The following is a 27,910-nucleotide window of genomic DNA, read 5'->3' on the forward strand; positions in this document are numbered from 1 at the left end:
TCATTTGAATAACTTTGCATAATGGGAATAATTAATAAACACAAATGGGGTTTTTTTCTTCTTGAAAATAAAATGACAAAAGAGATTGAAATGAGTTGAACATGCACATAATTTCCTACCTCACCAGTTCACTGCTTTGTTTACATTGGTTCAAGGCCATTCTTACTGTGTGCTGCTCCAAGTGAATATTAGACGCTGGAATTAATGTTCACTTCATTCTTGTTAATAAGTAGGAAGCTCTGTTTGTTATCATGTGCGTCTGCATGAGCATGTGAGAGAGAGGGAAGAAACAGGGAAGTGTTTATGGTGATGAGAGTGCATGCACACCGCCCTCTTGGGAGTTGTTAACATGTTTACATCCGACCTATGTCACTATTCTTCTTTCTCCTTCAATTGACTTATTGATTCACTCTTAATTATGTAACAATTTCAGTTTAAAAATAGACCTTCGCCGCAGTCAGTGCATTTTGTCATTATAGTCTACCCAGCTCGGGACATCTATACCACAGTATTAGGGGGCAGCTGAATGGGATTAACAGCAGTTCAAGGACCCCTTTGCTGTTCACTCTTTCAGTCTCTCTGAGATCAATAATTTAAGTTCCACATTAGTGTTTTGTCTCTTTAAATGCAAAAAATAGCTGAAAATCACATTCTTTGCCTTATTTATCCATTGTTTACTATACCTTGCATCTATATGCTTTGTGCTCCTTAATATGGGTTTGCATAATAGTGTTGTTCCATGTTAACCTTGTTTAAGGGTTTTAACTGTACAGGCTTTAACTGTACCTCAGCTCAATACGCACTGTGAGACAGATTAAGAAGTTGATACTCTTGCATTTCCAGATCAACAACAGAGCTCACGCTCCACCTGGAATGTTTTAACAGTCAACATTCTAGCCTTAAGAACTCTGCAAATTCTCTGAAAATTTATTTTAGACATAGGTCAAGTCATGCTACACGTTTTAATCGTTCTCTCCGTTGCCTGAACCTGTGATTGCTCTGGTCAAAAAACGTAGGTTATCCTCCGTACATGTGTCAAAGCTAGTTGATGTTACATACTCATACTTCACCTGGAGGTGGTCTTCTTCTGATAACTTGCACATGTGCAAGCTAGGTACCACACCATGAATGCTGTCTATCATTACACCCCTAACCTTGATCTGTCCCTAGCTGTGCACCTGCGAGTGGATAAAGCAGAGTACAGCCATGCAGAGCAAACCTGCGATGTCTGATTACACGTCCACTTGTTAAGAGAGGGGAAAGACAGGCAAGGGAGTAGACAGCAGAGAGGAGCGCATTGCTTAACTGACTCATCAGGGACATCATAGACAGTTAAGCTGCAGTTGTTGGCATTTTACTTTAATCCTTTGACAAAATGCACAGAAAACAGCTTATGTTAATGCAACATGTAACCTTAACAAATACAGATGTGTGCGCACTTATGTTACCTAAGTCTGTCTATTAATGTTATGCAGCAGCGCGTGTTCACGATAGGTCACTTTCTATTTATGTCTGAGCCCGCACCCACACTCAGCTCTGCTTCGCGCCTTCCCCTTTATCCTCTCAGTGATGTTAACCTCCACGTCTGTTCAACGTCACAGGACAGCCACAGGGGAGGTTGGGCGAGGGAGGGAGGGAAAGGGGATGAAAGGGAAGGGATGAGGAGAGAAAAAGGAGCTGGTGTTGGAAAGAGCACAGGAAAACAAGGAGAGAGGGGAAGGGACAAAAAAGGGGGCACAGTTCCAAGTGTGACCTAAGCAGTTCCCCTGGTTGACTCCTACTGTTGTGACAGTCTAGTTTCATTTTACACACATCCATTAATCCCTGGCTCTGTTTTCTTCTCATCCATTTGACATCTCCTCCCTCCTTCTTTTACACCGTGAACCAGCTATTTGGCTTAAAAGCCTTCAGTTTCTCCCTGCACTCCTCATCCTCCTCACCTCATTTTATTTCCCATGTCGGCTTTCTCTCTGCTCTGTGATGTGAAAGCTCTCTTTTACTTCTACACAGCAACTCTCCTCCGCAGTCTCCCAAGCATCATAATAACTTGTGATTCAAATACTGTTATTCTTTATCTGACACTGACCCTTTTTCTACTAAGCTTCTCTCAAGAGTTTCAACAGTACTGCCTGAACATCTTACGTCACCCTCAGGGTAATGAAAACTGTATCAGCCAAGTCTGTCTTGCAGATACTGGGAAAATTGGAAACAGAGCCACGTCTGGGACACACAAGAAGACACATGTGAAAAAGGCTTACAATAAACAATAAAGAAAAATACAGCGAGATTTTTGCTAAACAGCTGGATTAATATAATTTGTAGATCATTGTCATGGGTTTCAAATATTGCTTATTGCTTTATAGGGGTTTTGCGAAAATGTCCTCAGTATATACTTATATGTACTTCAGTTTCTGTGACAAACTAAGTCTAAAAAACAATAAAGAACATACATTCACCAGTTACTTTATTAAGTACACCTTGCAAATACTGGGTTGGAGCTCTGTTGCTTTGAGAATCGCTTTAATCCTTTGTAACATAGATTCAACAATGTGCTGGAAACATTTCTCAGAGATTTTGGTCCAAAGTGACACGATAGCATCACACAGTTGCTGCAGATTTAGTGCTGCATATCCATCATGTTAATCTCCAGTTCCACCGCATCATAAAGGGCTCTATTGGATTGAGATCTGGTGACTGCGGAGGCCATTTCAGTACACTGAACATTGTTATATCCAAGAAACCAGTTTGAGTTGATTTAAGTTTAGTGGCATCGCGTGTCATCCTTCTGGAAGCATCCATCAGAAGATTGGTAAACTGTGGTCATAAAAGGATGGACAATTGTGAGCAACAATGCTTAGGCAGGCTGTGGCCTTTAAATGACCCTTAGTTGGTACTAAGGGGCCATAAGTGTGGCAAGAAAGTCATGTTGCTTATACCAGATTCTGAGCCTACCAACTAAATGTTGCAGCAAAAATCAAGACTCCTACGATCAGGCAACGTTTTTTAAAACTTCTATTGTCCAATTTTTGTGAGGCCATGTAAACTGTAGCCTCAGTTTCTTGTTCTTACCTGGTCTCCTTCTGCTAGAGCCCATCTACTTCAAGATTTAACGTGTCGTGTATTCAGAGATGCTTTTCTGCATACCTCGGTGTCAATGAATGGTTATTTGATACTGCTACTGCTGTTGCCTCCTATCGACTCAAAGCAGTCTAATCATTCTCCCTTAACATCAATAAGTATATGTATAATAAGCTTTTTAAGATTTGACTGACTTAATTCTAAAAACTTTATCGCAATTACCCAGCACCAAATAGCAGTGACAATAAGATAATAGCTGCTGAAAAAAGTGGAAAATTTAGCAGCTGAAGAGCCAGATATTTCCCTTAGGAGTAGGAATCGGGAAGCTAGTAGTACAGATCCTTGGAATTGTTGGTATATCTGCCTATCAATCCTGCGTATTGGTTCTTGCGCTACAATCAGATGATTTCAGCTCACTTGTCAGAGGAGGAAAATAGCCACGCAGTCTAGAGTGTGAATATGAACATTTATTTTTATTGCACAAAAAGGACGAGATACGTGGTAAAGTAGAAAACTGCATCCAGGACAGAAACAACCGCATTATGCTGCTGACACAACGCTAAGAACCCAGCAGCCAGACCCTGAACTTCAACAGGTAACAAGCAGCCTGCAGCCTCCCTTTCTACCTGTTCACGTTTGTAAAGCAGAATCAATGTAGTGATCGCTTTTTTGTGCTGGTTTTCATCTTTGCTTTGTGCGGTCAGCTTTGCGTTCTACTAACGATCTTAGAGATTTGTGTCCACATCAGGGTTTTGTGTAGGTATGTGGGGTTGTACCTCGGGTTATATTGTTAAATGGTGATTATGAGACAGAGAGTTTCATCCGGTTTACAGAGTAACAAGAAAGTAATGTAACGAGTAGTATAATAAATTCCTTTCCCCGGCAGTAATTAAGTAATGTAATCCATTACTTTCAAGTGTTCTGTGTAATATGTGTTATAATGACTTTTTTGAGTAACGACTCCAACTGATCTCAACAAAGAGGGAAATACCTCAACAAAGGTATGCACAAGCATTTGACCCACAGCATGTAATTCATTAGCATGTACGTAATGTTTATTTATTGCTGCTTAGCAGTGGTAGTGACTTTCAAAATGGAGCCAATGAGAATGCTATGGGAATTGATAGGAGAATCAATAAGGAACTGAATCGATAGGTGATGTTGATAATGGAATTGGAATCGCTAAATTCTTATCAATTCCCATCCCTACGTAGGAGAGATCTGAACAGAGCAGATCATTACAGAAGAATATTTTTGGAAGTTTCTTGCTTATAGTGGTGTACTGTGACACAATTTATTGCTACAGTTTTCAGTGGAATATTAAAATAATAATCTGTTTAATTTGTTCATTTGTGATCTCAAGAGGAGCTGGTATGTTCATTTTAGTTATATGCAGTCAGCCATGCTAAGAATTGTAGCTTCATTCATTATATAAATCTTTTCTTGAATGAAAGTGAATAATGCTCAAATTCAGCAAAATGTTTTTAGAAATTTAGTTATATTTAATGGATTGTTTTATTAAATTAAATATCTTCAGAAATTGTTGCATAAGGAGCACTTTAATACAGCTGACTTCTGCCTCAGTTATATATATTTTATAATAGAAATAACTCAGTATAACTGGAACATGGCTTTAATTCAGTCATTTGAGTTCAATTTTATTTATATAGGATCACAACAACAGTCGCCTCAATGTGCTAAAGTCAGGCCAAGACATCAAGCTTAGTCGCAAGCTTAGCAGATCAGTCTCTCCTGGTACTGGGTCTACGGCCCAGTATTTGTGTTTCTGACTCTGTAAATATTATAGTGTTTGATTATTGTTGTTCATGGTTTTGGTTTTATTTAGTTCTTAGTGACTGTAGTCCTTCCTCCCTTAGTAGTTATCTTAGCCTGTCTTTAGTGTCTGTTCCCATGTCTACTCTATGCTTTTCCTGTATCCCATGTTTTATGTCTAGTCACCCTTGTCGCTATGTTTCCTATGTCTCCCCAGTTACTCTGTTAACCTTGGGTGTCCTGAGTCTGAGTTTCTGTGTGCTTCCTGTTTTATTTTGATAGTCCTTGTCCTTCGTCAGTGTATCTAGTTTTGCTTGTCCTCGTCTCATCATGTCAGATTAGTCCCAGTTGTGTTTCCTCCTGTTCCCCCATCACGCTGTAGCCTCTCCATGCTGTGTTTTCCCCCCTTCCTGATCCTGATTTAGTCTAGTTCATTGTTCCTGGTACATTTCCCTAGTTCATGTCACTTAGTTTCTTGAATCCAGTTTATTTCTAGTTTCCATGCTCGAGGTTTTGGTTTGGGTTTGTGAGTTAATTTCATGGAAAATTCTCCTAGCAATAAAGGCTGCCGCTTTAAGTTAATCCTTCTGTCTCTGAGTCCTGTGTTTGGGTCCTACATTCTGCCTGCCACACAGCACACCATGACACAGCCAGCTGATGAATCAGCCAGTTGCCTTCTATTAATTCATTTGAAAAATCTCATGAACTGTTTAAGTTGCTTTTGCCTGTTTAGATTTGCTGTGCACTTGCAGGGCGCTCTGAATCCACCCTCACCTCAGCTCCACCTTTTCACACTCTATCTGACAAAATCAGTGTCAAATGTGTTGTCATTGATGCTTATTCTCTTCTAAACGGAGGTCTTGGCACTGCTCACCCTACTGTTAGCTTTTCACATATGCGAACAGAAGGGCACGGAGGTGTTTTCTCACACAACAGAGACAAACCATCAGGCATAAATTACTGCATTTTAAACTGATACACTTTTATTGTGGTCCTGACTGAAGTAGAGCCTAAATCTTGGAAATTATTGCAAAATCAAGTTTAGTACTTATTCAGTATCCAATTTAGTTTTCCTATATTAGTATTTCTGCTGTAGGAATACAGATGCTACTGTATACAAGCTGTCTTTTATGTATTTTTATGTCTACAGTGTTTCTTCAACATGTGCTTTGTCAGGGTCTGTGCAGAGTAGTATAGCTATGCCCTGAGGCTGAATGAGAGCCATCAAGATGCTTCACATCAATGACTCAGTTTCCCACTAGTAGCTGGCTTAAGAGCAGAGCAGCTGCTGTGACTGGCACACGAAGGACAATGGCCAGAGAAATATATAAGACTCGGATAGACATCACAGGAGACAAGGCGGTGTGCTGTGAAAATCAATACAAGCCTGAAATACTGCATAGAGAGAGCCATGGACATGCAAAGCAACTAGTCAGTAAACAACAAAAGAATCCAAAGAACTGATCTGCATCTTGGGAGATTGTAATAAGAAGGATGAAAGCAAAAGAAAAAGAAATATCATAAAGTCATAAATGGGTGGTAGGACTGCCAAAAAGAACGAATACACTGTTCTGGTAAGAATATAACTTTGTGCTAATAGGATTTGGTGCAATATTTTCCTGCCAAGATTACACATCTCATTTGGAATACATGAACATTTTTATCAACAAATAAACATGTTGAGTTTCACTGTACTAATAAGATTTTAGAGCCCCTATGGAAGTTAGCGCCTGCAAAGATCTGAGGCTTTTTGGCCGTTCAGCTAAGTGATCACAGTAGGGTAGAGAGAGAGAGGAGGAGAGATTTCGGAATATTTATAAAGCCTAATTCATTCCGCGTTCAACACTTCTTCCCAAAAGGAATGTTTGCTTTCAGAAACACTGAACAAAAACAGGCCCTAAGCCGCCATCATCTCACATAAGCTTTTGCACCTGGATTTCTGCATCATCCTTTATCTTCACTGACTGTTTGCTGGTATCATGCTCATGTATGTGGATACAGGGTTGCATGGCAGCTGAGTAAAGTGACTGTCTAATAAAAGGATGAGAGGATTACATTACAGTCATGATGAATGACTCCCGTCTGTTCATATTCTTGTAAGTCCTGGTCATCTGGACTGTTGCATCATAAGCCCAATTTAATCACTCCAAAATACTACGAAACGATTGGAGGAAGACCAACACTGTCCTAACGGGCCCCTGTTAATAATATGCTGCAACTGACACAACTTTTACATAACCCTTACTAACATTATGAAAGATATCTGAAATGAGAATTGGAGGGACTCAAATAACAATTTTAAGAAGAGGGTTTTCTTGATAGGACAAGATGTTAAGTTAAAGCAGCGAAAGCCTTTCTACACAAACCACAACATAAATGTCATGCAAAGTTAGACTGTGGTTCGTCACTACTTGCCATCTATTCTCAGTTGGGTGAAATGTGTCTTTACACATCTCTTCAGAAGCAAGGAGGTCCTGCTGAGAGCCTGAAGGCTTGTCAGGGGCTGGGGTATGGCCAGGTATGCAGGGATTTAACAACTGGTGTGATTTATCCCTGCAGCTTACAGTACCTGCAGCTGTTAAAACCTGCTAGTACCCAAAATTGATCATTCACTCTTTCCTGCAACCTTCTCCATTTTTTGTAGTGTATTCTCTTTATTTTGTCTCACACTAGAGGACATGTTAATCAGCCGTCTCCTGTTACAGAACGTGAAACCAATCAGGCTAATGTGCCGTTAGCGAAGGCAACTTCTGAGTGACATATGAGGTTGGCGGGGGTCGCCGGTAGCCTCTCACACTGGACCAGGATAATGAGACTGTCCCGCTGTCAAGCATCTGTGGCCCTGCTCTAGTTTCCTTCAACACACACTTCAGGCCACACAAACAAACACATACACACACACATTCAGTCTCATTTACACGGTCACATAGAACATTTTATTCATTATGAGTCAGAAACATTAAAATTAATTTTAAAAAAATGGAAGAACTTCAGTAGAGTAGTGTGTGTGCGAGAGAGAGTAAACTGGAGGGGCTGAGAGGCCTTGGTCTGCGTGTATGTGTCTCAATGTGAATGTGTAGTTTTGGCAGCTGAGAGATTAACTGCATTCATCTTCATTTGTTGGCTGGCGTTTGCTGTGTTACCTGCTGGAACAGCAATGCTCTACTTCCCCCTGAGACTCAGACCACCGATGTGATTCTGAAAACTGAAGCAGACATACCGCTCATTTCATATCTCATTTTCTTTCTCCTCTCTCTCTCTTTCCTTGTGTTCTGATTCTGTATTCTGCTTAGCACCCTCCCTGACTGTCCCGCATGTTCAAATGCCTGGCTGAGTCTCACTGTGACATTTGACAAATAGCATAACAATCTGCAGTATCTGTCCTTTGCACTTTGAATGATGATATTCACATCAGCGATCACTTTTTATAGAGCAGCTGTCAGAAATGCACACATACACATGCATGATCTGCAACCGCAGTTGCGCAAGTTTCCTTTTCCTGTGTAAAAACGAGCCTCTTGTGACACTAAACTAATGACTTATTGAATACGTCATTATTTCCCCATATTATATCATCAGGGTTGGGAAAATTAAAATCGACTGCCCTACTTTATCAGTGTGCCTTTTGTGCAAACGAGTGTAGCAGTAATAGAAGAGAAGTGAAACACTTAGATGAAAATGCTCCAAAACCCATCCTTTCAGATTTCTCAGCTCAGGATTGAAGTGTGTCAGAGGTGGGTGGGATTTAGAAAGGTGGCAGGGAACCAGCAGTGTCAAGGCAGCGACTATAACACACTCCTCTCTGATATGTGACATGTTAAAGCAAGTATATGTTAACGGGCATTTGTTTGTAGGTGTGTTTGAGTACAGGAGCAGTGAAAAGTCACAATCTATTACCGCTGTGAGTGAAAGATGAGAGAAACAATATCAGACAGGAACACTTGCGTATTTCAGATGCCACCTTGAATTAGGTGGTTAAAGATTACGTGGTGAAATTGAAAGCATTTGCCTCAGAAAATGAATTCATGAGTGAAAAACACAATGGCAGCACTATTTTTCTGAGACTGAATAAAATGAGTAGACATACCGAAGAGAGCAAAGCAGCGGGCACAGAAGCAGTCTGAGGGTAAACCATCAGGTAGATGGCAAATTGGAATTGCATGAACAGTGACACTTTCCTTTTTTTCTGCAATATTTGAATGCGTGTGTGTGTGTGTGTGTGTGTGCCTGCATCGCTGCAAGTGTTTTTCGTTAAAGAATACGACAAACAAAATTTTTTCTAAGACACTCTCTGCCAGACTAGCTTTGTAAGGTGTGCTTAATGATTTTAAAAGGATTAATTTTTCAACCCCAATCATGACCTTTTTCTAAATTTAACCTACAGCTTTTGTTGCCTAAAGCCCTGAAGGAGTATGGCATCTAAAAGTATTCATTCCTCTCACTGTTACTAAATGAGAGTATTCTGAATACTTTGGATTACTTAATATATAATCATGCTTTTTACATCTACATGAGTGTACTGTTGCTGTGTGATTTATTACTATTACTGAAGACTACTCGCCATACCAATACCAACTAGATTTTAAAATCTTAATATAAAATGAGTAACAGTAGGGTGGACATTAGGCAAGGCTGCACTTTTTGCAGCAATCTCGTACAGAAAACTATTCCGTGCTTATATAAAACAGGTCCGCGGCTTCTGGCTAATACGTTGGGTTCCGTGTCGGACCCATAGCTGAAAACTAGCTTTACTTTGTTGTCTGGGTCAACTTTGCTAGTGAGAGACAGAGAGAGGCGTTGAAAGAGTACTCCAGTGGGACTTATTGTTTCAGAGGAAAACACGAACACAGTGTACAGTCGAGTCTTAATAGCTTACTTACAACTGGGCTCGTCAGGCACTCTTCTTGGCTGCAGTGGTTATTATTATATTTACATGCTTCCATCTCCCGTTTCTGCTCGATGACAACTCGTACTTTTCCACTTTCCTTTTTCTCCCTCTCTCGCTCACAGACACATAATAACGGGTAAGGCAGTCCATTCTCCCTGCAGCACGGACTACACTGCCCATGAGGCTACATTCTTTAGGGCTGTAACACTCTGCTTATTGCGTTCATATTAAATAATTTTTGTGAATAATTTTTTAAAATATTGCTTCACGTCATTATGCGGGCCGCAAGTAGAGGTGACATGGGCCGCGAGATTGAGACACAGGCATTAGAGCCTCTGTGTGTTTTGTTTGGGTTTCCACCGGCGTGGAAACCAAAAATAGAGAGGACATAGCCTTTGAAACAAGGAAATACCGCTGAGTAATCCATTCATTTCAACTAAGTAACTGTATTCTGAATACCACCTTTTTAAATGGTAACTGTAACGGAATACAGTTACTCATATTTTGTATTTTAAATATGTAACAGCGGTACATGTATTCTGTTACTCCCCAACACTGTTTGCCATTTTATATTTATATACTAGCAAATACAGCTAACAAATGATCCCTGGTTAGCTTATCACATAGCACATTCCAAAAGAAGTTTACTGGAGCTCACAGTATATTTGGGAGGTTTGGTGAGTCATTTTTTCCTGCTGTACCAGATCTGAAGTTTCACTTACTTGCCAAGTCACAATTCACAACCTGACCACACCCGTAAACAAATCTGTATTCGTGAATGCCGCTGGGAAGTCATCCTGTAGTTTCACTGGGAAGGGTAAATTCATTTCACATGACTTCTCCTTGTTTTTGCAGTAGCTACAGGGATGCCACTGGGATTTTAGTTTGACTTCTGATTTTGAACTTTATTTGTGCTTAAAACTTTGTATTAAAAATGTCCCTCATGTTTTTATATATAGTAGTAACCAGAGATGGGCAGTAACGTGTTACTTGTAACGCATTACTGTAATCTGATTACTTTTTTCAAGTAACGAGTAAAGTAAGGGATTACTATTGCAAAAACGGTAATTAGATTACCGTTACTTTCCCGTAGGAACGCTGCGTTACTGCGTTACTAAAACCGTGATTTTTTGCGAGAATGTCTCAGACAGTGACGTAAGCGAGTGCGCCGTTCAGTGACAACAGCTGTGTGCAGATCAACAATGGATCACATATCGATTGTGGGAGAGAGTATGAGCGTGCAGCGTTTAAAGCGTGGAAGTACTGACCTTACTTTGAGTTTGATTCCATAAAAAGTGACAAAAACATTAGTGTCCATCGTGCGTGGGAAGAAAACTTCTTTTTACAGCGAAAAAACCCCTAAACTTCCGAGCAAGCACCGAGTGCGCAACGACGTAATGGGAAACTCACAGAGAAACTCGCGGATTCTTCAACTGACCGCGGCACACCTGCACCAGGGTAAACCTCCGCCTACCGCGTCCTGCTTTACAGGTGAAAATAGAGCAACAGGACCGCTGAGTCTTTGACTTTATTTATTTTCTGCTGTGTTTTACTTGCATCTATTTGAAAGAGTGAGTGTAAACACAAAAAATATTTTATTTTATGTGCTGGAATGTGCAGAAAATAGGTTTAAATGTTAAACTAATTTACTTCACAGTCAGAGAATGTTGCATATAATTAAATTTTTGCTTGATGCATAAAGTTAAAAGATTAAAACTGAATAAAACAAGTTATAAAAGAGACTTTTCCATTTGATTACATTTTGTATGATGGATTATGTAGAAAAAGTAGAATTGGGCTGAAAGATCTATCGCTTTATCACCTTTCAGGTTGTAAATCGTGTTTTTAAAAAGTAACTAAGTAACTAAGTAATTAATTACTTTTGAAAATAAGTAATCAGTAAAGTAACGGGATTACTTTTTTGGGGAAGTAATCAGTAATTAGTTACTGATTACTTTTTTCAAGTAACTTGACCAACACTGCTGATAACAGTATTGACTTTCATATATCTGTAGGTTTTATTTATACAGAACTTTATGTATGTCTGTGAAGGTTCTCAGTCATCCAGGTCATCGTAGTCAAAGGAGCTTGCAAAGAAAAGCGTCTGGACTTCTTTAAGTTCTTGAAGAGTTTCACCTCTCATCCGAGAAGCTTCTTCAGTTCTAAGGTCAAATGGTGGAGAGTCCCAGATATAAACCTAGTGGGAGTCCCTTCCCAGACGGGCCTAAAGCGCCCATACTCCTGGCATGATGATTCGCATGTGAAGTGGGCCAGGTTTCACAATGAACACACCCGAAACTCTGGCTGATTGGGACCCACACCCAGTTTCACACCTTGGCTCAGGCGATTAGAGGATCATCAGGGGGTCCTTTTGTCCCTCTGTGGGGGGTCACTCCCACTAGGTTTATATCTGGGACTCTCCACCATTTGACCTTAGAACTGAAGAAGCTTCTCGGATGAGAGGTGAAACGTCTTCAAGCAACTTAAAGAAGTCCAGACGCTTTTCTTTGCATTTATCTTTAATAACCGCATATTATAATCTCATAGCTCTCTACCTTTTTTATTTATTATATCTACATCTTTTATATTTATTTTAATTGCACATCATGGCTCGTTTCAATCCTGTGTATGCCCTGTGCATATTGCAGAACTGACAATGAAGTTGACTTGAACTTTGATTTGTTTTTCTTGAGAGGTTTGCAGTTCTTCCCCCTATTTTGTCCAGCCAAAGCCTGCATGTTGCTCATATTGCTACAACAAAAATGGTATTTTGGACACAGAATAACAGAAGATACCAAGTGCAGTAATAGCTAAATGTAACATCTTTATTGTAATATAAATATAAACTTAAAATACATTGAGTTGGTGCTTTAGTGTAAATGTTAAGTGTTTGTTTTTTTTTGGAACAGGCAAAACGCATGACCTTAAAAAGCTACACAGGCTCTTTTTTCTTGGCCTGATACCCAGTGGTATGCTCATGATACCAAAATGCTTGCAACTCCACTGACTCACAACTGCACTCCTACAACGTCTGCGTTGAATAACCACAATAGAAAGACAAGAAGGATGCCATCTCCTTGGTGATGTTGGAGCTGGCTCGGTTGCATCTATTTGATTACTTTCATTCTGTTCTTTCCTGTCTTCATTATTCATGGTAGGCAAGGCATTTGCATTGATACCATGAAATATGGATGCTCTGTGGAAGGAAAAGAGAGACAACCGACCTTTCACTGCCACATGAGAATGGATAAAAAAAAGAACTTAATAAAGGCTGTTTCAGATACTGAGTTAAAAGAGAAATAGTCCCTGTCTTTTTGTCAGCCAGATTTTTTGTGTTGTTTTTTTTTTTTCTCCATTCGCATCTGCCATCTGAATTCAAATCATTGCACGGTACTGAGAGGAAATATGTCAGAGGAATGTGAAACAGTTAAGCTGTGGAAAAAAATGGAGAAAACAGTAAAACTGTTTGGCGTGTGTGTTTCTGAGAGATGGAGAAATAAGAGAAAGGCAGGGAAGTTTGCTAGGAAGAAGGTGGGGATTGGTTTCACCTGCACTACAGTGTTTAGATAAGCTCCAGCAGCAGGGAGCTGAGGAATCAGCAGAAATGAAACAGGATGCAGGTTCAACTCAGCACTTCAAAGAGAACTTAAGAGTTCAAGAAACTTAAAATCTTTGATTCACTGCAGCAATACACACTGTATAATTTAGCATAAGGCGAATTTCATGAGCATTCCTGACTCTTAGTACATCCTGCCATATCATACTGTTTGCCAGAGTCCTGCTGAGAAGAGAAGAGAAGAGAAGAGAAGAGAAGAGAAGAGAAGAGAAGAGAAGAGAAGAGAAGAGAAGAGAAGAGAAGACTGCACTTATTTAGTTGAGAAACTATTATTCATCCTGTAATTTTACAGTGATTGTGAAAATATAAGACTGGCAAATATCTCTCCGAATCCAAGAACATTTAAGTTCATGTCAACAACAACAACAACACATTTGCAGGATTGTGAGCTCCATGTGAACTGCAACTGGAATAAACTATGCTTGAAGGTAAAAATGGACTAAACAAATGCTGCTGATACTGTGAACATGAGAAAGGATTGAACTTTACTTATCACAATCTTAAAATCGTTAAATAGATTTACTCCTGTTCATTTGTCACCTGGGAATTTGCCTTTATTGCAGTACTGAAATAAAGGATTTATAGCCTCATGAAAACCAAATATTATACACAGAGACACAGCCTACATTGTACCTTAATTTTACTTACCTGTTTGGTTGACCCAACTGCAACTGTTTTGCTACACTTCAGTCATTTATTTTCTTTTAAGTAACCCGTCTGTTTGTTCTCTTCATGCACTCAAAATAAGCTTCAGATGACGGGAACAAAAACCTCTGACAGGTACTGCATAATAATATGTTACAAGTGTGTACTGTTTGAGAATATTCTTAATAAACAAGCTAAATGATTCAGCTCTGTCTGCGTCACTGAGTGACTCATAAAGAATTGTCACTTCATGTCTGCAGTTAGTCTGGAGCACCTGTGGCTCACAGTATCTGTGTTTAAAGAGCAGCCTGAGGTAGGAAAAGCAAAGAAGGAAGCCACACGTGAAAACACAAAGGATAACAACTGTTTTGTGCAAAGCTGGAATCACACGCATGGATTTAAAAGCGGCTTTTCTAAAGGAAAGCTTAGATAATGATAAGAAAGAAAGTCACATACAACTAGCAAGTATTCCGATTCCTGTCTTGTAGAAAGGTTTAAATGCTTACTCTACAGTACCTGGCAACATTATAAAAACCTGAGACATGTTGTCATTTACTCAGATTATGGGCTTTCTGCTAAACTACAGAGCACAGTGTTTCTGTTTCAGTAAGTGGTCTACAGAAAATCAATCATGTAGGTGTTTAAAATGCTTAGTGGGTTATTAAATCTTTGCCATGTTATAGAAAGGTCCTGTCTGAACCTGTAGTTTAAGCCACTGGTGGCATTTTGCATGACATTTTAGTTCATTAAAAATATTTTTGTTATTAGCACTAGTCACTTTTGAAGTGTTTCAGTTGCCTTTTACACAAAGTTCAAGGTTTCAATTCCTCTGCCCACACTGTTTTAGAAGAAAATCCAGCTTCTGCTGAACTCCCAGTACAGGTTTGGGCAGTTCTCTTATTTACCTTTTCTCTAACCACGCCTCTATTCTCTGCCCACTTCCTGATCACCTTTGCCTGTTTAGAGGTGAGCAGGTTCTGGGCTCACACAGGAGAAATCCTCTCCGCTTTGGACTCATTCCGTATTTTATAAAGTCCAGCAGCAGGATAAAATTTCTCTCTTTCTATATGAAGACTGTCAGCCGGTCTCCGGTTTGCTTGAGTTGGACAAAGTCCTCTTTACGGAGTCATTTAACTCTCCTGTCCTTCCCCTCCACCTCCTCTCTGAATGGTTTAAAGTTACACTGCCTGCCAGACTTTACCTGTTCAGGTGAACTGCACTGCCGAAAGTGAATGTTGCTAATGAAGCCATGTAAGTATAGTTTCCTATTTTAGATTTTATTAGAAGCAGGTCTGTTATTTATCTTAAATGCTTCACTAAGTTACACAAAACGTCGTGCCAGCAGTTATTGCCGCTCCGGTGTTTGCATGGAAAGAATTTGCATTAAATTTGTATTTTATATGTGAGTGTAGAGTATGTCGATTTTCTCTTGCCTATGTGCACTGGTGTTAAGTACAGTCTGTGCTGACCCACTCAGCCATTCAGATACAAGTGACGCTTCATGGGGTTTCACATCTGGCTTCAGCTGTTTTCCCAGATTGAGGTGTCAGGTCTGGCTCAGACTCAATGTTCAGATTGCTATGAACTCAGAGAGAGGCCAGAATACACAAACATACCCACGAGCCTAATGCAGAGATTAGTAAAAGGGCAGAAATTATACTAATATTTGATTTGCACATCCCCTGTTTATTCTAAAAGGAACAAAATGTGCTGAAGAAATCAAAAATATTATGCTGTGTTACATTTGGTGTACAGTTAAATGATAGATAGATGGATGGATGGATGGATGGATGGCTGATTGTTGCTGTTTTTCCAATGTTTATCGCTGTGTGATTGCAAAACAGATGTTTGTATGAAAAGAAAAAATGGCTTGTTGGAATTTTTCTGTCTCATGGACATGTCTGAACACAACTGCCTATGTTTGGTCTATGCTCTATAACACGTAACTTTTGTGCCTGAGTCCAGCCTGCCTTGTGCTATGTTACACTTAGAGTCCTTGATTATTGACCTGTCAGCAGGTTATCTGGTACTATTTAAATATTTTTATGATATAATGACTAACCCATTTGTCGATGAGGAACTTATTGTTTCCACTCTCTAAGTGAGATTTCTCCTAACACGAGTCACAGATCAGTTTATTATCTTCACGGTCTTTAAGCTACACCTGTAACAGGTGTCTTCCTTGTCAATTACAGTAACACGGTGCTTTGATTTGACAGAGAGATCATTATGTTGCAGCATGAACTTGCTTTGCAGACACTCATACTTTGTCTGATTTGTCAGGCTTTGACTTTTACGCTGAGGGTGTGTTTTGTTTGGTCGATACAAATATGGTTTGATGTCTGTGACTAGAAATGAGGAGTGGATTTGTACATAGCAACAAGCTAGCTCAGTGTGGACAATGAGAATGCTGATACAGAAATTACCTTATTAATGGCTTATTCTTCACAATCGTTTGTTAAGAAAAGAAGCTGACTTGGCATGGCCGTGTCTCTTTATTAACTCATCAAGTTATTTCAGATCAGAGAGTGAATAAACAATGGTAATTAAAGACAATGTGCAAACTGTATGAAAGAAGGCTCACGCTATGCTAAATAAACACCTCACTTTGCACTCAGTTGCATAAGGCCTAGACAGCCAACAACTGGCATAACTATAGTTCAAAGATGAAAATAAAGACTACCCTGAGTGTTGTATATACCATGTAAAAAAAATTTTTACTTTGTAGTCCAAACTGAAAGCCTTGAGCCTGACAGCCCCACCTTTCTCATTCTCTTTGGATACTAGATGGCCGGTGTAGTCAATAATTAAACGTCAACAATATGTAGTCAAGGTTCAGTCAATTAGCTGTCGTGAATGATTTTGTTGTGAGGAAAGAGCAGCAGTCCCACAGGACTGTTGTGACAAAGTGAACTTATCACTTCAGAGATTAGGAATGATCCAGTATGAGCCAATGCTCCTCAGGCACGGGTGTGTCCACTGAATATGCCTGCATGGGAAAAAAAAAGGTGTGCAAAAGCATGAAATGTCTGCATGTAGATACATGTAGCAGCACTGGGAATATCCCTGCTATTGTGCCATGTTGTATAGATGTTATTTATGCATGTCAGGCTCAACTTCTCCAGTGTAAAATTCTTGAGAAAAAAGAACTACACCCAATGGAAGACATCATCGATCTGTTGGAATAACCGAACATAAGATTATCTTTGATTGTAAGTTAGAAGAAATGCAATGATCCCTGTGAGAAATTGTTTTTAAAAGTTCGAAAAATTTGCAGCACAATGACAAACAGCACAAACAGGAATTATATATCTTGATTGACAGTGTCTCTTTGGTCCTGTCTCCCTCCCCTCACCCCCACCCGGTCACGGGAGATGGCTGCCCCTCCCTGAGCCTGTTGCTTCTGGAGATTTCTTTCTGTTAAAATGTAATTTTTCCTTCCCACTCTCACCGCATGTTTGATCATAGGTGGTCATCTGATTGTCTGTGTTTTTGTCACTATTACTGTAGTATTTTTACTTTACAATGTAAAGTTCCTTAAGGCAGCTGTTGTGATTTAACTTGACTGAACAGAACCGATTTCCAGAGAAAGGTAGGGCCTCCCATTAGTTGCATTTTGCCATTAGTCTTTGGGTGAAAGTTGTCTTTCCTCTGTCTGGAATATCTTGCGTTTGTTGGAGATGTTCTTATGCGCAGGACTGAGCCAAGTCAAGATCATGCCAAGATCAGTGACGCATTTGACACAAAAGGAACTCCTTCCTGAGAACCACCAGTGTTGTCCCAGGAGCCGCAGGTAGCTCCTAGTGCTACCTGTTTCTCATGTGGCCCCTTGTGCAATTAAGTTTCCCAGGGGGCCACATGAGAAACTTGGCCTGTTGTTAAGGGCTGCATCAATGGGCTTAACTCATTTCTACTCAATATCAATTTTAGCTCTTCATAAATTTCTTCTGGACATTACAATTTGTGAAATTTTAAACACTTTTTATATTTTATATAAAGTGACAAAGAGCATGTATTGATTTCTTTGGTCAATAATTTAAGTTCAATAATTTAATCCCAGTTGTAATAGACCGTGTACCCTCTTAGATTCACATTAAAGAGAAGATAGGATACAAACGGACATAGATACATAATTACATTTTAAGTTTATTAATGGGTCAATCTTGGCTTCTAAAGCCAAAAAACTACATTACCTTGTGGTATCATTTGAGATTCTCAGTTTCAGCACTTCAACGAGGCTGAAATATTCGTTTGTTAGTATGTATAAGAAAAAACCCCATCAATGTTCATTTGATGAGCCAGAAGTTGGAGCTCTTCTTCTTGTTTGGAATGTTATAAAATCATTATACGCAAGCTCTGTAGTGGTCTAACATATTAAAATTTTCTTTTTGATCCAGCACCCCCCGTGCTACCGAACTCTAGGGTGTGCATGCCAGATTTCATTTTTATTTCTCTGTGCTCTTGCTTTTTCACATCACTGTTTAATACTATTGTTAGTTTGAATCGTTTTTTAACAGCTTTGCGTCAAGTGCGAGAAGAGAACAGACGCAAGCTAAAGAGAATATTAGACAAGCTTTATTTTTTATTTACTTTGACTATGAATCACCATTTTCTTGTTCTCATCACCTACTGACAGGTACTTGGTCTCTTTCCCTCCCCTTTTCTGTCTGTAGCTTTTCCTGTGTAGTGATGAAAGTGCTCTGCTTCATAGACAAAGTCAGACGTTGCCACAGTGTGTGATGAATCAGCTGTGCCACCACAAGTTCTCAGAGGGAAAGTTCATCTTTGTTAAGACTGTTAAGCCTCTACTTATTAGCCTTCCGCTACCCGGCATACCAAAAGACTGTAAGCTTATGGCTCTCACAACTTGCCACCCAACAATTTCATACTGTAAAAAGAAATTATATTGATTAATTCTGCAGCTTGGTGGTTAATCTGGACATTTGCATGTATTCACAAAGAGGTAGAACAGATTTGTATGTATTACCATATTGGAATCCACATCAAAGTCTATTGTTAGTTATAATTTTTTAGAAATAAATTATTTAGCAGAAGAGCATGGGAATCTGTCCAATTAAAACAGAACTAGGGCTTGGATTACATAAATATTTTGTAGGCTCCAAACACAAGTTTTGTTGTTGTTGTTGTTTTGTTTTGTTTTTCTAACTTGATCTAGTGTCTCATTAAGCAGCCAACACCCAGCAGTGGGTCCAGAAACAAAGCATGTGGAGAGTCAACAAGATGGCTTATGCCAAGGTGACGTGTGCCTCACTGAGCCCATCTGTTTGTGTCCATGTGCCCAAATAGCATGCCTGTTTTGGGTTTTGGATATGACGCGTTCATTGGCACACTCACAATGTAAACCTGTGTATCAGTAAAGAAAAAAAAAGACTTGGCACGTCTAAAATCATGTCACGTTGCTGTGGATTAACAGTGATGTATGTTTGTCAGGCTGTACACTGAGCAGGAGGCTGAAGACTTATCTGATTCTATCTGTCTCTGCACTTTCTGCTGACATGAGTAGTATTGATGTTGCTGCATCCACAGAAGAAATCTCACTTGTTCGATCTCTCTTCTCTGTGTCAGTGCAGAAAATCAAACTGAGGAGAAAAGACAGGTTTGGAGGACTGCTGCACACAACATGTTCTGTAGTTGTGTTTGAAAAATATAAAAATAAAAGTGTCCCTGCTCGGCTCCTCCAAGATATCATGAGTATTTTCATAGCAAAAAAAGAATGAGCAAATCGCCCTTTTAGATATATGTCACTCTTTGGACCCAAATAGTGACCCTGAAATTTATAGTACTTCAAAGTGATTTAATTTTGAGCAACTAAAACAGGTAAATGTGACTTATATAGTGATGCATCAGTATTACTCATGAAGCAGTTTCATATAATTGCAGTCATTTAATTCAGTTCAGTTGTATTTATATAGTGCCAAATCACAACAACAGTTACTTGTTGTTAGGTAAATACTCTACAGAAATGTGAAAATACCCTACAAGCATTGCTGGTAACACTGTTGCACTTGACTTTTGAATACAGACTATTTTTTTTTTTACATTTTTGTCTGTTTGCATTATATTTATCTTCCCCACAGCTCTCCTTTGCTAATGACCTCCTTACCAGCTCTAACATGGCATCCCAAGTGTTCTCCAAATGAGTATCCAGGAGCAGAGTACATACCCTGAAGTTGCCACGGCAATGGCTGAAGCATCAGCTCCACCTCTTTCCCCTTCAGACTATGGATCATTGTCTCCGACTCCTGAACTGTGCGCATCATGTGGCCACAGTCATCAGTTGGAAGAGAACCATGAGTACCTTTACAAGGATGAAGTGGACGATGACCTCATCTGTCACATCTGTCTGCAGCCACTCATCAAGCCTCTGGACACGCCCTGCGGACATACTTATTGCCAAGAGTGTCTCACCAGCTTCCTGCTGGAGAGTGACTTCTGTCCTGTGTGCCGTGAACCCCTCATGCTGCAGACCTGCAGGAAGCCCAGCCTTCTGGTCCACAAGCTGCTGGAGAAGCTGTCCGTGGCTTGTCCCTTCACTGACCATTGCACTGAAACAATGCCCCGTGGTCAACTGGAAGACCACATCAAGTTCAGGTAGGCTGGTAGAAACAGTTTGCACCATTAAATTCCCTGTTTAAAAATGATATTATTAGTATTGCTATTAAAGTAAGCAAGTACTTTAGCTCCTGGTTTTTCCTTTCTTCTATTTGGTTTTGATGTGTCTACTAAACTCTACAATGACCTGAAGTAAGCACACACTCCAAGTCTCCCACCCTCCTCCTCCGCCCGTCGTCATTAGCCCACAGCTCCAGTCCCAAAGGCTAGAGTTCTTCCAACGAGACTTTCATCTAAACTAGGCCCAGATCCTCTGTTTATAAAAGAAAGCACTTCCTTTTTTCTCAGTCTGGGTCTGTTTTCATTAATGCTCATTAACACTTCCTTAGCCCAAAGGCCGCTGGGATAATTAGTGAATCTTGCCCCACACCACACATAAGCACCAGGAGTATTTCCTATTCATTAGCACTTAAAACTTAGAAAAATCAAGTTGCCTAAAACTCCTTAAACTCTAAAAATTTTGTCCCTCCCTGAATCTTATTTCCCATTTCCAAAACACTCTGATGACTCGTTTCATCTGTTTATACCTTCTTTTCTCGCTCATCTTTTCGCCTGTCATTTCTTCCCTAGTCTTTTCCTTCATGTAATGTGAATGTTATAATGAGGTGTGGCTCTCTGAGGCCAGTTCCCAGAAGGATTCAGCTGTAGAGGTGAGAGACTGCTTTCAGAAAGATGACTCTACACACTGTTTGCAGGAATGTAGAATAGTTTCAGTGAAATGCCGATTTAAACATTTCCATCAGGGTCCAGTGGGTACATGGCGTCTTTGAGTTTTTATTGAAAGATGTTGGTTAATATTCTCTATATATTGAATCTATCAAGCATATTTAAATTATAAACTATAGGAAACTAGCAGTCTTGGGTCGGGATTATACTTTTCATCTCCGTAAGTCTGTAAGGACCCAGGTGCACCACTCAAAGACAGAGATAATTAATGAGTCCTTACCAAGACACAGGGTGCATGAGACAAACAGAGTCCAAAAAAACCAAAAACCACACATAGTTCAGGAGGTCGACAATGCCTCGGGGCAAAACTCAGGGGCTTTTTCTAGCGGTGGAGACAAAGAGGATCTGGAGGTCAACCTCGATGCTGAAGACGAAGATGGAGCAGACCCTGAGACCGGGTTATCCACAGGCTCTGAACCCCTAGACATGTTATTTTCACAACTGGTGGGCACAGAATCAAAATTAACTGATTTATTACTTGCCAGCTCAGAAACAGAGGACTTTGAACAGAGAGTTCATTATTAGTCAGATCATGAGCAGCAAACTCATATTTGATAGCGACTGGCTTAGATATACACAATTCACTTGTGCAATGCAGTGGCTCAAAAACTGAAGTTAAATTATCTTTTACTTTTTCATTGGCATGCTCAGAAACTAAACAAACTGAATTAACAGTCTTTTGATTTAGCCTGTTTTGTTGCACACTGATCAGTCTTAGGTCCCGTTGTATTGCAAACAGTCTTGTTTCACTGGCTTTATTTGATCCAGACAGAGAAAGTCAGTTTCAATCGCCCTCATGTAGTAAGTACAGTAACCAAGGAATGCTGGATACCAGTCTTTGTAGCCTGTAACTAACTGCTCCCTGATATCCTTACACCTTATAAATCATGCCCTCCTTCAACTCATCTAAGGGGTTGAGAGCTGCTGGGTCCATAATGGCCGTGTCATTCTGTCACAATTCGGCCTTGTGGCAGGTTAGGCAGGTGCAGCACTTGGAAACAATGAGAATTAACTAAACTCACAAGAAGAAACTAGGTGCTAGGAACAGGAAACTAGGAAACTACTAAGGAAACATGGACCTCACAGAAAAAAAAAACCACACAGCATGAGCAGAAAACATGACAGCAAGCAAAGGGAGACTGAGGACATAAATACACAAGAGACAACGAGGGAACAGACCACAGGTAGGAACACAGCTGAAACTAATCTGACTGACGAGGCAGAACACAACACACACAGGATGAGAGACTATCAAAATAAGACAGGAAGTAACAAACACTGAGATTCATGGGCTAGACACTGGGACAGGGGAGAAACAGACATGGACATCAGAATAGGAAAGACATGAACTGACCAGAAATCAAGAATTACAAATACAAGCTCAGAGGCACTGGAAAGAGACATGTTCAGAAACTAGATAACCCAAAACTTATGATAACCTGGAAAACCCAACATCATTCCTTCAAACTTTTGAAAATAAGTCCAGAACGGAAACTCAAAACCCTGGGTCATATGACACATGTCATCTTTAGACAGTGACTGCGAGCATCTGGGCAAATGTCTATGAGCCTGCTTGTTTTTTATGAACTTGCACTTACATGTGTACAATGTCTAAAGTACACAAGCGCTCCGGGCAGCAGATTTAAAGAAGTTTAACAGAAACTATCTCCAGCTGTCTGTTTCCATGTCCGCAAGCAAGTATAATCAACGCCTTCGTGTAATTTTAACAGGACACAAGTGACACAGGAGGAAATTATATACAAATACTGTAAGTTCTTTTCACCAACTCACTCAGCGGTGAGTTGGAGAGGAGTTCCAAACAGTGAATTTCATCATTTTATCATTTCATTTGCAAAGATATATTTTCTTGCCTGTCAAGCTGTTCCTGTGCATTCCATGTGTAAGCACCTTTATTAATTTTGCTCCCACTCTTCATTTATATCCTTTTGTCCTTCAGATGGTTAAATAGCTAATGTGAGAATAGCACTTTAAAATGTGAGAGTAAATCCACGTTGTTTTGCATGGGTTAGAAACCTAAAAATGCTTTCTGCTGTAGAATCAGTGCCATGGCAGTTTGTTTTATGGCCCTCCAAGTATATAGCAATAAGACAAAACTTAACTATGCTTTAGGATTGGAACAAATTTCCTAAAATTTTATAAAAACTCAAAATGGAATTTGGGGAAATTAAGCCAGTCAAGATGTGCTTTCAGTACCCGTTTCATGTGTGTAACGCTGCTCCTCCCTCTGCCTGTATTTTAAGTTCTAATGATGGGTGGACTGTTTCTGGCTGTTGCTACCCCAAAATCTGGCAATGTGTCAGGAGTTCTAATGACTTAGACAGCCATGCCATCTGTTCAGAGCTGATTTCATACTAATCTAATCATTTGTGACCTTTATTGGCCTTTGGATAGAGAAAATGCCATCCTGGACACATCTCTGCAATCAAGAATAACATCTCAACTATGTAATCTTCTGTATCTTTTCAGTTTTCTATTACTTTTCCCTGTATGGATATATAGGATATGGCAAAAAATAGCCTCCTTATGTGATCCCCAGATATTTTCTTCTCTTTCTTTTCATTCGCTAGTTTCATGTAGCTATGTGTCTATCTATAATGCACAAAATCATTTTTTTCTGCTTTGAAGGTCTCTCATTCTCATGTTTTTCATATTAGCCAATTTACCCAGAGTTCTGTTTTGATGATATTTTGCCTTGAGCATGACAGCATTTTGTTCATCTTCTTTTTCCTTTTATGAAAACTACCTTGTTTTTCAAGTATGCCTCCAATGCCCACTGAGGAGTAGTTCAAAGCTTATGTAAATACATGTGATGCATGCAGACATTTTCTATTTTATTCTGTGCTTATTTTATTTTATTTCATTCTGTACTATTCTGTTTATGGTTCACCAGATAGACACTCATAGAGGGAGAAAAGCCACCCAGTGAGGGAAGCGGAAAAGTGTTTTACCTGTCTATGTAATTCTTATAGCAGATTTATAGTTATTTACATATACCTATTTGATATTAGAGGACATAACACACTCTGCAGAGAAGGGTGTTATAGGTAACCTTAATATCTGAGACATTTATTCTGAAATAATGTCTCTGATTCTGATTCTTTGTTTAATACATTAGTGGTTCTTATCTGGATTGATGTGTTGTTATTGGGTTTTGGTCTCTGTTTCAAAAGGGCACTAAGCCCCTAATTGCAGAGTGAATGGCTCAGTCTTTGACACCTCCATGGGACAGGTGTCTCAGTGGAGGTGCCCAAGCTGCTACCAATGGCAGACAAGAGTTTTTAATGTGTCTGGTTAAGTGGATGAATTAGAAAGCACTTTGTAAAACTGCTAAGATTAAAAAAAGAAACTGACTTATTTGGAAACCTAACTAAATAACCAAGCAACCAAAGTCTTTATTGCATAGATTTTTAATTCAATTGCTTCACCATCTGCAGAGAGTGAACCACTGAAGGAGCTAGATAAATGTACTTTTTCAGGACACGGTTTCTTGTTAGTACTACCATAGTAGCAGAGAGAAGAAATACATAAAGTGTTACTGCATAATTTATTTTTAAAAAGAGCTCTAGGAAAAGAGAGTAGGCACTTCTACTGTATTGCAAGCTCCTGCAATAGAGAATATCACGAAGCTGGGAAAAAGATGCAACACAGATAAACGCTATAACACTGTCATACCATCTCTTTGTTTCCTTTACATGTTACTTATTAGCGCTTAAACAGCCTTGGTTTGTAAGCTGACTTTAAAGCAGAATGTCAAGAATACAAAAATATTCTGTAAAAACTTTTAAAGATTATGACTTTGTGTCAGTATGATGAATTGGCTGCTGTGAGTGAGAAATGAAAAGTAATAATGTGGTTGGAGTATGTGTTTATGTGTATGTTATGATGCCTCTTTTGTGACTCCAAGTTAATGTGCAAGAGAATGAAATGAGTCCTGTGGGGCAGACTGGCTTCTGTTCACAAACTGCATCCTGTCACAATCCAATTACTTTTCCATTTCCTCCGTGCCCTGTGGTCTCGTTGCTGTGCGTACTGTTCAAATACTGCCGGACAACTTATGCCTCAGTTTGCATGCATGCATGCATTAACACACAGATGCACAAACGCATAGAGGAAAAAATTCAGCCGGTAACTATACTGCCTCCATCCATGAGAAATTCATCCAGACAGGGTATTTACACCACAATTTACAAGTGTGTTTCTTGAGTGTAGCTCAACACTATGAAAATCGGATAAGGGTGGAAAACATAAGAGCAAAATAGAAAACAGAAAGCAAAGGCAGACTTGTAATTTTGGACTACATGAATAAAATCTGGCTTGATTGCTCTACTTTGAAAAATAAATGAATTATAAACTGACGGAAATGGGACTGAGGGTGAGATTTGATAGAATGGAATAAAAATAGATCAGATGTCCTCCTGCATTTCATATTCAAAGTTGTTTAGCCAACACTTCTCCTCATTGCACTCTGTTTACTACAAATGAATGAAAAGATAGAAGAGGGTGAAAGAAGCCCCATGCATACCCCAAACACCATCAGTGCAGTTAGCAGATTAAATATATCTTACTCATATTTAAAATCAAATCACAATAGTTAATGCTGGCTGCTGTCGCCAACGCCTAATAGAGTTTGTCAGCACACAGCTCTCCTCCAGTCATGTTTCCCACAGCTTCTCCACAATCAATCTAAACTGGTGGAGATGTCTTGGTGAATGGGTTCATCCTTTGTTATTATGAATTACCTTTCCCCTTCCATTTACCAGCTCTTGTACATTGCAAAATTGAATTAATATGGAATGAATGAATGAAAATGGACAGTGTGTCAGTAAAGACTTATTCTAAATCTACTCCTTTTTCGCCCATATTTCTCATTCATGTCACTCAGGATAACAAGGCTCCACCCGTGCAGAGAATATTGATTTGCCGGTGTGTTTTGGTCATGCTCTGTCTTTTTTGTTTCCACACATGTAGGCAGATTCTTTTGAGCGATCAGACCAATCTGCTGCACTGGGATTAGTCCATCGTTAGAGAGGAGGGGCGAGGGTTTTGGAAGGCAACATACTCTCTATCCTCCCCTTCACGGGTGAATGTATGTGCAGGCAGGGGGGAGGTGAATGCAGAGATTGTACTTGTGTGTATGTATGTATGGGAGTGTACGTGAGAGTACGCATGTGAAGAGGGTAGAGCCAATCACAGCGCACCTGGTACCTCTCCCCCCCTGCTGTCTCTTTTTTGGTCTGCTCCATCCCCCCCCACCTCAGTGGTTTCTGCTGCAGTATAAGTCACAGCCTGCGCTGTTCTCTCTGACATACACACACGCGCACACATACGCACACACAGAGGGAGACTGACATGCACACACACGCATACGAGCACAAATCCTCTTACAACTCGCCAGTGCCCAGAGCAGATTAAGGGGCCGTACATCTCAAATTGTATTCCAAATGTGCCACCTTTGCAAGGGTCTTCTTCCTGTTCTTCTTGTACTTTTACATCTTCCTCTTGTGCACCAACGGGACTTCTCTGCACCTGCTTCTGCTGCTTCTTCTTCCTCCACTACGTCTTCAACCTCTGGCAACTGGCCCGTTTGCCTCTGCAGCTGAGATGACCAGGCAACCAGCCTGAGGCAGAGGAAGAAACTCACACAGACATAAGTAGAGAAGGGAAAACAAAAGGGGGAAAGAGAGGCTAGAAGGAAGGAAGTCGAGGATTAATTCAAATCTGAGAGCGCCCCTTGAGAAGAAAGACAGGCGAGGAGGGGTAGGTCAGCACGGCCAGGTTCGGAGAATTGGAGGTGGAGGGGGAGGAGGGGGAGGAGGGGGGAACAGGAGAGGAGAGAGCTATAGTTCAGAAAGGAGGAAACAGGGAAGAAAAGAGAGGAAAAGGAGCAGAGCATTGATCATGAAGGCTCTGTTGCTGCTAGTTTTGCCCTGGCTCAGTCCGGCCAACTACACAGACAATTTGGGCAACCTGCACATCCTCTATTCAGAACTGTGAGTACAACACTCAGCCTCCTCCTGCATCCTCTTCATCAACATCTACCCATCCTATCCCTCCATCAGCGCAGCTGTTATGTGTAATCGTGCATTTTGTTTACTTTTAAAACCCATTTCTTTGTGTCTGCATTCAGAGCGTTAATGCATATTACTTCCAATGTTGACATTCGGATCATCGCTTGAAGAGTCAGGGTGTTCTTCTTTGTTGTGAAAACAACCAGTCAGTTGCTTCCTGATGCTTTGGTCACTGGTTGCTGTGGCGCTAAAACGCAGCAGAGCCAGCAGGTTGTGCTTTATGCTGTCCAGGACGGTTGGGATGCTACAGAGCGCCACTGCAGCATGGCATCTCTGCCTTTATCTCGTTCTCTTTAGTAGCATGTGTGTTAGTGTGTCACTACTGTATTGACTGGAGCAATACAGTATTTGGACACACAAGCGAGTATTTTTTACACACACAAACACTGTGTGTGTACAGCCTGTATGGGCTCTCGGACGGTTGTAACTACTCTGTGTTTATTTGTGGAACAGACTTTCACC

The 27,910-nt window shown here is 40.1% G+C and overlaps 1 protein-coding gene across 4 annotated transcripts in view; it reads left to right on the top strand.

Annotated features, from left to right (window-relative positions):
- The first annotated feature begins 14,926 nt into the window (after positions 1–14,926).
- Positions 14,927–27,910, top strand: part of lnx1 (ligand of numb-protein X 1) — a 34,410-nt gene continuing 21,426 nt past the window's right edge. For 2 of the 4 annotated variants that reach the window (XM_005923315.2, XM_005923316.2), the window contains exons 1-2: positions 14,927–15,251; positions 20,099–20,612. In XM_005923315.2, coding sequence (XP_005923377.1) covers positions 20,158–20,612 — 455 coding nt within the window. In that variant the 5' untranslated portion in view covers positions 14,927–15,251; positions 20,099–20,157. Of the gene's footprint in view, positions 15,252–20,098; positions 20,613–21,150; positions 27,371–27,910 lie in introns of those variants that run through there. The other 2 variants (XM_005923317.3, XM_005923318.3) reach the window with 2 other exon arrangements.

The sequence above is a fragment of the Haplochromis burtoni genome, unplaced genomic scaffold (genome assembly GCF_018398535.1).
Source record: "Haplochromis burtoni strain Fernald_Lab_line unplaced genomic scaffold, NCSU_Asbu1 Contig_65, whole genome shotgun sequence".
NCBI lineage: Eukaryota > Metazoa > Chordata > Actinopteri > Cichliformes > Cichlidae > Haplochromis > Haplochromis burtoni.